The 12,026-nt window shown below is 32.4% G+C and overlaps 1 protein-coding gene across 1 annotated transcript in view; it reads right to left on the reverse strand.

The window, feature by feature from the left end:
• Positions 1–12,026, reverse strand: part of LOC107729685 (RNA polymerase II elongation factor ELL-like) — a 56,262-nt gene that overhangs the window by 10,903 nt on the left and 33,333 nt on the right. The window contains exons 3-6 of the mRNA XM_016540349.1: positions 7,286–7,407; positions 2,694–2,857; positions 895–1,136; positions 333–457 (exon numbers count right to left, since the gene is read on the reverse strand). Of these exons, the coding sequence (XP_016395835.1) occupies positions 333–457; positions 895–1,136; positions 2,694–2,857; positions 7,286–7,407 (653 nt within the window). The remainder of the gene's footprint in view (positions 1–332; positions 458–894; positions 1,137–2,693; positions 2,858–7,285; positions 7,408–12,026) is intronic.

The raw sequence follows: 12,026 nt of genomic DNA on the forward strand, positions 1-12,026 counted from the left end.
TTGCTGAGGAAATACAACAACTTCGCGCTGTGGATCACCGGATCGGCTTTTACCGTGGACGAAGCGGAGTCCAGCCCGGAGTCGTCACATGTGGTTACCGCAAGCCCTCCAGACGCTCCTTTGTCGAATCCGCCGGCCGCACCGTTCTCAAGTCCGCCGCCTCTGCTCACTCTAGCCCCCGGCCTCTCCTCACTCTAGGCCGCCTCTGCTCACTCTAGCCCCCGGCCTCTCCTCTCCTCTCCGCCGTGTGTGACGCTGTTTCATTGTGAAAGCGAAACTACTTTGTTTGGCCTTCCAAAAGAGGACACGACTACTGTAAATGTGAAGCTTACCGTACAAGAATTCTCTTCAGAATCTGCTGGTCCACCTCAGTATAACCAGGCCAGTCCTTCTGAACTTCCTTAAACAAACAATCCTTCAATGTGAAGGTGCTGTCCTTACTATTCAGGTTAGCCACCTACACCAGCAAGAAAAACACAGCAAAATAAAACAAGAGGCTTAAGCCTTTGGCTTTCTAAAAATAAGAGTACAAGCGTTGCCTTTCAACACCAGTGCAGAAAAACAAACAACACTACAACGGCGTGCTGACAGCCTGTGTGCTATATGCTCCGGCTTTACACAGGGCTGAGCTTGTTTGTCTATGTAATGACAAATGTGTCTAGGTTGAGCCATTATGTCAAAGTAGAGTTCAAAAACATGACTTTGAACGGGTCAAACAAACTAAATGAGTCATAAACCAAAACCATAACTTTGAAAGAGGTTCTTGGTTGCTCTGGCTATGCTCAGAATAGGATACTTGCGCTATATGTACAGTATGCAGTATGCATATCATGTGTGCATCTGTATGTAACTGAATAAAGTTATCACACAGTATTATTAGCACTGGTTCTGAACCTGTTGCAGGAGGCTGTCCAGCGTCTCCTTGTCCTGAGGAGACAGGCCGTCCTTGGTGAGCCGCACCAGGAGTTCGGGTTTGCGGTAGGGTTTTAGGGCCAGTAAATGCACCAGCCGTTCCCTCAGCGGCCGCAGCGGGCTCTTCTTCTGACTGCTGGAGATGATGACCGGCCGTGAAGTCCGCCGCGACGGCGCCACATCCGACACACCCGTTATCGGCTTCCGGATTTGTACACGCTTACCTGAACAGCCAAGGGAAGAAAAAAACAAAAAAAAATGAGGTTATGTAATGAGGTCAAAAAGGACGTTTGATTAAATGTTAAATGAACAGACAAGTATTAATTGCACATGTGTAGACACTTTTTAAACTGCATTTTTTTTATAATTAAAATAATTTAAGCATTCTGCTAAAATTACTTTACAGACTTAATCTTACAGATACAAAATACAGTAACAACTACCCAATACAAACATAGCAAAGACAAATATGCTAATAAATTAAAATTGGCATTAAATGTTTAATTAGTCTTACATGATTACTTTGACAAAATGCATGAAAAATGTTATTAAAATATTTAATACAATTTTATCTAAAATGTAGAATATACAGAAAATATTTATTACAAAAGAAAATTCAGAATTTATTCATAGATAAATGGTTTTGGGCCACATTCAGCAGTGTTAAACTAAATACAATTTATATATTTGCAATATATTTTTAAAATTGAATTTGTAATCTAAAAACTATTATAGATTTTTTTTTTAAATTATATTTTTTAAAAAGAGTTTAAAAATGACAAATTAAATTACTACATTTAAAACTAATTATAAATACCTTTATTTCAAATATATAAATTATATGCTTGGAACAAAAAGGTAATTTATTTATTCATATTTAAGAATTTTGGATTTGGGCCAAATTCATTGGTTTTAAACTATACAAATATATAAATAACAGTCTTCTTTCACTACTGCTGAATGTGGCCCAAATCCATTTTTTTAAAAGTCAAAATTATATATTTATAATTCATTTATTTGATTTCAAACAAATATATAATTTACACATTTTAAATAATAAAATTCTAATTTGATAAATTTTATTAAAAGTAACAGTCTTTCTTATATATAAATTGTCATGTTTAATAAAATTAATTATAAATTTATAATTCATTTATATGAACTTAAGAAAAAATTGATTTGGGACACATTCAGCAGTGGTCTTATATATATATATATTTAAATATTTCTTATTTTTTTAAATATATAAATTACTTGTATAAATTAAAAATAAAATCGTTGTATTTCTAAAATAAATTATAAATATAATTAAAAAAATTAAACATTAAAATAACTTTATATTTAATAAATATATTATCTTAAGTATTATATAATCTAAATAATATTAAATTATTCATAAATATATTTGAGGGGAAAAAAATAAACTTATTCGGACCAATTTTTTTTTTACTGCGGATCAGTGGGAATGTATTCAGCTGATTGATTTTGCTCATTAAATGTCTTTGGTCAACGCTAGTGTTTTGTAATGATAGCTTTGTGCGAGTTAGCAGAGTTCTCCGTATAATATTTTAGGCGTCTCGTCAGTGAGCACCGGAACAGACAGCTTCATAAATTATGTAGCACGCTGCAGTTCCAGACATGTGGAGACGCACTGGCTCTAATCGCCCCTTCCACCTGTCTATGCGCACTGCGTGTAAACAGATCAGATTTTGAGCAGCTGACGGCCAAAACGAGGTTCTTCCGTTCAAGGACCGTGGTGGCCCGAGATGCGTCAAACCTACCCACGTATCTCCCGCCGGGCTTGATGACGATGGCTCCACGGCTGCGGGTTTCCTCCTCGGCCTGAGCCATGTTTTGCCTGGCTTTCTGGTAGGAGTCGTCTGTGGCGCACACCGTGATTTTGTCCTGGATCCCTCCCAGGCAGTCCAGCTGTATGCTCCCTTCACTGGATAGAGACCAAGCCTGTTAGATACTCAAAACGCCACCGACTACACCACCTTCTCACCAGTTATCCACTTTCAAATGTGTCGCCATGGCTCATTTACAGCCCAGGTGGTCGGATGGGCGTCCTCTAAGAGAGAGATTTCTTACAGCCGGCTCATCCACCTTGAAACCCTGCCAACCGCCTCTGAGCTGTTTGCTCTAAGTCTGGAAATACTGGGAGTCAAAACATCTGATCACAGTCAAGGCACATAGTGTTTTCCCATCATGCCTGTGCAAAACAACTTTTCACGGAAAGGAAACAGAGATAACAGAACGCGCATCCTGTTTGTTTGCTTAATTTCAAAAACATAAATGTTCTTTTTATTGCGAGTGTGCAAAAATAAAAGTAAACATTTACATTTAGCAGACACTTTTATCCAAAGCGACTTACAAATGAGGACAATGGAAGCAATCAAAATCAACAAAAGAGCAATGATACGCAAGTGCTATAACAAGTCTCAGCGTAACGCAGTACACGTAGCAAGGTTTTTTTAATTATATAGGCCTAATAAATAAAAAGAAAAGAGATAGAATACAAAAAGAATAGAGAAGCTAGTGTTAGTTTTTTTTTTAACACTTTGCGGGTTGTCTTACTCTTAAATATATATTTTTGGTCCTACAGATAATACTAGTATTTAGTAGAGCCCGACCGATATGGGTTTTTTGGGGCTGATACCGATATCGATATATCGGCCGATATTCTTTTTGTATATTACAGTACAGTCAAAATTTGGACACTTTCCCATTCGTGTGTCCAAACATTTGACTGGTACTATATATAGAATACAGTATATACATAAACAGACGTACACTGGAATCGCATTCGAGAGGGTTCCTCGAGCTGAAAGGATCCCCCGAATTTGGTGCGGATTCTCCGCGCCTTTACGGAGATATTGCCGTTCAAAGTTTTAATGGTTTTCCATAGACTTATAAGATAAGCTTTAAAGCGTTTCATCCAGGTCGCCAGTAGCAAACAATGGAGCACACTCTGCTGGACAAACTAAGTAATTACACCATTTCAAGCATTTAATCTGCATTAAGTTCTGTAAAAAAAATTTAAAAGTTCATATCGGCGGCAGGCTCATATCGGCCGATAATATCGGCTAAACGATATATCGGTTGGGCTCTAGTATTTAGTGTCAGCTGTTTGATCGCGCCGGCGCCTCGCACACTAGGGTTGGGCCGATAGTGTTGAGCCGGTGTTGCCATCGCAGTCTGTTCATTATCAAAATAAAATCCAGTCAGCCAAACATATCCATTTTTAAGAGTCCGTAGTATAACCGGTCTACAGCTGCTGTTATGACAAGCGCATTTTTGAGCATGTGAAGAGGATGATTTTTTCCGTCGATAAGCGAACTCGCAAGAAACCTAGTATACATTATAAATAAAAGTTTAACACTGAAATACATTGCGAATATGGAAACATTGGATTTGTGCCGAATGAGAGAGGTACGTGAGCCCAACGGTACTGTTTCGCTTTGTTTTGGTTTCTTTAGCTTTATATTTTTCATTCTTGATCTGTTCTGCATACCGTTACATTTAAACGATTTGTTTTGGAGTGAGGGGAACTATGCTCTGATTATAGTGTTTATACATTATAATATTTCTCTTTATTTGGTATTATTTCTGGTATTAATACACTATCTCCAAACATTTCCGCTGCTCACTAAAGAGTGGAGAGAGTGGGTTAAGCAGTAGCACCAATCAACGAGAGCGATTTTGAACTTAAAGCTGATTGGTCAACAATATGTTAAGGACCAATACATAATCTACAAATCATGCTCCAAATACATCTACATAAACCCACGATCGCTCTGTCTCGTATGCACGCACTGTCATGATCTACTGCACTTGTTAATGCCAGATCTTTAAAAACAAAAAAATCAAAAATCTGACATTTTCCAGAACAGGATCCGGCTCAAATTAAGCACTGGGCGGCACTAAAGAAAAATTTGTGTTGTGAGAATGTTAGTAAGGTTGACTACATGCATAATATTGTAAATGAATAAATTATGGAAACAGTAGAGAAAACAAATAGTTTGTTTTCCGAAGTTATATTTATCCACTTAAATCTTATACATTTACATTAGCATTCAAAAGTTTGACGTTAGGAATACTAATAAAAAAATTAATAAAAAAAAAAAAACTTCCTTTTTAGGAAATTAATACTTAAGCAAGGATGCATTAAACTGACCAAAAGTGACAAAGACATTTATAATGTTACAAAATATTTCTGTTTCAAATAAAAATTAAAGAAACAAGAAAATCCCAATAGAATGATTTTTGAAGGATCACGTGACTGGAGTAAAGACTGCCGAAAACTCCGCTTTGAATCATAGGAATAAATTACATTTTGAAATATATTCAAATAGAAAATAGTTATTTTAACGTGTAATAATTTTACAATATTACGGTTTTATATTTTTGATCAAATAAATGCAGCATTGGTGAGCATAAAAAACGTTTTCAAAAAAAAAGAAAAAAAAAGAAATTTGTATCTACCCCAAACATTTGAACAGTAGCGTAAACGTATACATATGAATTATAAATGTATTTTTTAGATTAGATTATAAATTTAAAAATCCAATGAATTCTTTTAATAAAAATGAATAAAAACCAAACTCACTAGTTGACCTGATAAACCAAACGAAACTGACATCTCACATAGAGATGGGCGATATACTGGTAGAGATTTTGGACTATCGTTTGTATCGTGGATAGACAATGACGTTGCTCTGCTACGTGGTATCGTTTGCACGCGTTTTTAAGCATTGCGGTTTAAAAACAAGTGATTTTAAGCTGCTGAAACGCAATCAGCAGCAAAAGAAAACTCATTTTACTATATGCTCACGCTGTCTGAGAGACTGTTTCTGAGCGCTGTCAGAGAGGCGCATGTAAAGAGTTATTTTTGCTGCTTTATAGGCCTTGAACCATTAAACACACTTGTATCAGTGTCAAAATGCCCACCTTTGCAAGTATCCTCGTAAACACCGTAGTTTAGGTCTTTAGTGAAAGCGAACGGTTGAGAAAGAAAACGTGTAACGTTGGATCCGGGCAGCTCTTAAAGTGACAGCAGTCTAATATTCCTGCTGTCTGTCATTCATGTTAATCCAATAACAAAAGAGAAAAAAAATCTCACTGCTCTTGACCAAATCACTTTTGTAACTTTAATTTTAAGAAGAAATATATATTTTATTTATACAGAAGAATATGCAGTGTTTTTATACATCTGATTACAATTTATTTATACAATGTATGTAGCATTTCTTATTTGTTCTACTGTAGTTTTTTGTCCTGTTGCTTGTAATTAGTTTCTTATTCTCTTAAAATCGCTGACTATTTACTTGTCTTCAGTGAGCTTGTTTATTTTATTTTATTTATTTGCTTTTTTTTTTTTTATTTAGGCTAGTATTAGTTTTTTGTGATATTAACACTGGTGACAAGAATTATGAAACTTCTATGGTATAAATTTTTGATATCATAAAGACCTTACAGCAAAAATTACTATACAGTCATATATATCGTTACTTTTAAATAAAATTACTCGTATCGTGGTCAGATTTTGGTCATATTGCCCACCCCTAATCCCACAATATACTGGAGTTGTGTAATCAAGTGGTTGTTAAAGACATGCAGGCCGGCAGCTGTAAGATCAAACCCCTAAAGTGTGATCCACCATCGTACAACGATCTCCAATGCGAGCACTTAACCCCAGACTGTCCCTGTAAGAAGTGTACTTTCATTAGGTGCAAGCGTCAGCTAAATGACAAACTGGCAAATTATGAGGCGCAACAGGCTGAAGAGAGTGAAAAGTTGGACTAATTATATGAGAAAGCCAGTGAAGCATTAACACCGATCTACAACAAAAGGCCAATTCAACAGAAAGGGAGCAGTAATTGCGTAACACTTTTTAGCTTCGACATCGTAAGATTTAAAAACAGTGTCTTGTTGAACACTGTGATGTTGAATAAAGATTGCGGCTTGAGATAAAATACTGTAAGGGAATCACAGAGTTCACAAGGAAACTTTAGGCCTGAACATCTGCTGACCCTTCGGTCTTCTTAAGAACATTTGAAGACATTAACAGCAAGTCTGCATTTGGATTTCTTGTTTCTTCCTTATTTGGTTTGACAATTGGCCAAATTCAATTTATTCTCTCTGTTCTGGTGTTCGGCCAGTAGCGGGAACGGAGAAAGGAACAGATGGCACTTGTAATGATGCCATGGACGCAATCACAAAAGAGTTTTTAACACTCAAACATCAGATCAACTGTTTTCATGGCAACATTTCCTTTGCAAATAAAAACACACTTGTACAGAAGTCATTACAGTACCTTGAGACGGTCGTGAATCTGTCTAAATAAATCATGTGGTTTAATTTTGCTTCTTACCTTGTAATATACTGCTGAATGCAGTCGAAGCTGCCCTGGGGATTGTCCTTCCCCACATTGGACAGGTAGAACGTAAACGTTCGCAGCTCATTTGGATTCTCTGACTGCGGTATTGAGATTTTCTGTTGACACAGAACAAGAGAACAATAAGCATGGAGACAGACTAGAGAGGTTGTTAAAAGCAGCTGCTTAGTACAAAATGGTTTACACAGATTTACCTGTATTTTTTAGTATGAAGATAAATAAATAAAATACAAATTAAAATATAAATACATCAAAATAAATAAAATACTAAATATATTTAAAAAAAAAAAATCTAAATATGAATGAATAAAATATAGATCAAAATAAATATCCAAATGAACAAATTAATAAATCCAAATACAAATCAAAATGAATAAATAAACTAAAATATATAAAATTAACAAATATTTAAAATAAATAAATCTAAATACTATAAAAAAAAATATGCATAACTAAATCTAAAATAGATTTTTTTTCTTTACATTTTACATTTATACAAGTATGAATAAACTAACACTAAACATACATAACATCTAAAATAAATCTGTTAATAAATGTAAATATAAATCAAAATATAAATAAAATATATAGTTCAAAATGAAACATCTATATGAATATATAAATTAATAGCCTAAATGAAAATAAATGAATAAACTAAAATATATACACAATCAAATCAAATACTAAAATATATAAATGGCAAATCTAAATAAAAAAAATCAAATATAGATACTCAAAATATGTATAAATTACAAACAAAAATCTTAAATATATCAATCTAAATGAACAAATAAAAAAATGGATAAATAAACTAAAATATAAATCAATAAATATTTAAAATATATAAATGTAAAATATAAATAAAATACAAATATGAATAAACTAACACTAAATATACATAATCTAAAATAAATCTAAAAATAAATCAAAATATAAAAATAAATACAATTTATGTATATATTGTATATATAAATAAATATAAAAAAAATAAAATATGAATGAATAAAAATATCTATATAATAAATAAATTAATAAATCTAAATACAAATCAAAATAAATGAATAAACTAAAATATATAAAATCACAACAAATATCTAAAATATATACATAAATCTCAATATAAGTCAAAACAAATCAAATATAAATACAATCAAAATATGCATTAATTACATAAATCTAAGATATATAAATAGAAAAATAAAATGAAAAAATAAAAAAATATATAAAATATATAAATCTAAATGAATAACAAAATGAACAAATAAAAACTAAAATATAAATCAATAAATATCTAAAATATATAAATGTAGACGTAAAATATATCTAAAATAAAAATGACTAAACTACCACACACATAAATATAAACAATCAAAATATGAATTTACTAAAATGAATAAATTAAGTAATTCCAGTTAATATTAGACTAAATTCAATGTAAAACAAATCTCCTAAAGGAACAGCTTTTCCAATTGGTTTGAGATCATGGTAGATGGTATGTGTCATCCATGAGTTTCACTTCAGTCAAATGAGATTTTCTACAGTGACCAAACTGCAAATGCATCATCTTTTAAAGAGCTGCACTTGACCACTTAAGACAACTGCGGTTTGTGGCCCTCAGGGGCCTTCTGTAATATCCTTGATGTGCAACCATACAGACCAGCGTCCGGCTCCCGCAGCAGCACACCTGAGAAGGCAGCAAACAAACGCGTCTCAGGCTCGGCGTCGTGAGCCGAATTACAGCCATCAACAGCAGCAGCTGTCACGCACACATGCAAAACTGAAAACACAGCAATCATTTACAGCACTTTCCTGAGACTCGCTTCGTGTGACTGGCAACTCTGTCACATTGTTAAATAAATGAAAAAATAGAATATTCACTGCATCCCAAGCAGGAACAAGAGAACGGTGAACTCGTATAGATGTGTGAGCTCCTGCACAGTAGACATTATTATGCAAGCAGCAGCAAATCTCCTTAAACTCCTACACAGCTAAAACATACCTTTAACATAGGGGGGAAACTATTACGATGATGATGATAAACTAATTTAAAGTATTAATTACATAAAATTAATAGAGTAATTGTATATAATACTAATATAATTTTAAGTCATTTATTCAATTTACATTGACACAATTATTCACATTTTAAAAAGACTTGCACAAGTAACAACAATTTCACTTGCAAAATATTTTTGAAGTATGACTAATTTTTTTATTTAAAATTGTCAGTTGTCAATTAATAAAAATTAAAATAAATTGGCATGCATCTTAATGTACATAATTATACACTAACAAAAATAAAATTTCATATAAATACAACAACATATTTAAGCATTATATAAAATATTACTACAAGAGAGCATCAGTTATCAATAAATAATTCAATTTATTGATAATTTACATTATACATGATTTAAATCATACTATTAATAATAAGAAGAATAATAAGAAAAAGAAGATGATTTTATATAATTAAAATATTTAAAGTAGGGCTGGGCGATATAGCAAAAAAATGTATCAACGATATAATGTTTCATAAAGTTTGGTATCGATATTTATTGACATTTTTAATTTAAACACGGTGTTTTTAACCTCTTAAGACCCGGCAAAACATTTTAGGAAAGAATTTGTATTTTTTGATGTCATTACATTGTTTAGAGCATTAAAAAAAATTGAAACAAAAAATTTTAAAAATTATATTTCATTCATAAGTTATGCTATGTCCTTGGTAGAGGACATCGGGACTCAATTTCTTTAAAAAAAATAAAAAGACATGAATGAACATGCTTAGGCAAAAACAATTGATTTTTAAAAAAATCACCAATACATTTTTAGTTTTCAGGATTTTTTTTTACCAAACTTTGTATAAAGATAATTCTCAGGAATTTTTATTTTTATTTTTTGATGTCATTACATTGTTTAGAGCATTAAAAAAAAATTTAAAAATTATATTTCATTCATAAGTTATGCTATGTCCTTGGTAGAGGACATCGGGACTCAATTTCTTTATTTAAAAAAAAAAGACATGAATGAACATGCTTAGGCAAAAACAATTGATTTTTAAAAAAATCACCAATACATTTTTAGTTTTCAGGATTTTTTTTTACCAAACTTTGTATAAAGATAATTCTCGACTATGTTATAACAATGATTTGATATACCATTTTTCTTCATGCAAAATGTGTAAAATGGCCACAAACAGGTTCTCATTATATATAATGTATCTATAAACTAAATTTAATTTGCATATTAATGTGTTTTTGGGGCAACATGTAATGAAAAAAAGAAGTGTAATATTGAGAGTAATAATTGACAAGATTTTCATAATATATAATATTTCATAGGAATAGGGATATGCCGTATCAAATTCTCATGTTGCGATTAATTGCTAATGCTTTTATCACGGTATACGGTGTTGTCACGATATTGAAATTTAGTTTTAAAAAAAGTGCTGTCTCAGGGATCTTATCTATGCACAATCAGCTTGTAGCACTCCAAAGAGAAAGGAAAACTTGAAATCGCATCATATGACCCCTTTAACATTCACAATGAGCAATAGTTACATTTGCTACAGAAGTTATTAATCTTTGTTTAAAAAATACTTAAGTCTTATAAGTGAATACTTAAGTCTTAGTTCATGTTAGTGCATTAAATAACACAGTTGCAACTTTCGATTTTAACAACGTGTTATTAAATATTGTAATTACCTAAGATTAATGAATGTTCAGAAGAATTTTTCATTGGCAGTTTATGTTAACTAATGAATTAACTAATGTTAACTAATGAAGCCCTAATGTAAAGTGTGACCGAACAATAAAGAATCAAAACACTTTCAAACAATATCTAGGGCATGTTGTAGTCCAGATTAAAATGTAAAAAAAGATTGAAAATAAATAGCCTATTAAGTCTAAATATTTAAGTATTTGGCGCGGTGATGAACATCATAGCAAATACACAAATATGAATGGCTGTTTAAATCATTTAAAAACGATTCAGAGACAGAAAGTAGTGCAGCTGCTTTGTTTACAGGGTTTCCGGGGTACCAGCTGCATTTAGATGAATTATTATTATTATTATTTCTGCAGTTTAGCGCCATCTGCTGTCAGAGAGTGAAAGTGGGCTTTCATCCAGAGCATCTCTCACATGTTCCGCCATGGAACAATCTGGATGAAATCAACCTCCTGTTTCGTATGTTGATTTATGACACAGTTTAAAAATTTGTCCAATTTAAATGTCAGGATGCAGGGTCTCAGGAGGTTAAACTAACCCAATTTATTTACAAACAACAAATATTTTTTTTTAACAGTCAAAATAAAAATTAAATCTAATTTCTAATGTTTTATATGCAGATTAAATGGGTCTTAAGGAAACTTTTGGCTTGTCTCCCGAGGCCACAGGAGGGAGCAATGAGCAAAATAATGCAGCACATTAAATCGTTAACGCAAGGAAATAACTGTATATAAAAAAAGTTGCATTAGGTCTAAATTAACTCATAAATCAAATATAATTTTGCAAATTGCATAAACAATTAACAAAACAGCATCATGTATTTATGCATTGCTTAATACAAAAAGCCGAATCGCCCATCACACAGATTGCCTTTAAAAACGTATAAGACGCAGTGAAAAGGAATAAACCTCCACAAATTTGTGACGTGTTTTCTACAAGTTCAAAACTGTTTTAACTTTGCATGGCTTTCTATACATCTCTTGTGTGA

Source organism: Sinocyclocheilus rhinocerous, unplaced genomic scaffold (genome assembly GCF_001515625.1).
Source record: "Sinocyclocheilus rhinocerous isolate Xijiao unplaced genomic scaffold, SAMN03320098_v1.1 scaffold1149, whole genome shotgun sequence".
Classification (NCBI taxonomy): Eukaryota; Metazoa; Chordata; class Actinopteri; order Cypriniformes; family Cyprinidae; genus Sinocyclocheilus; species Sinocyclocheilus rhinocerous.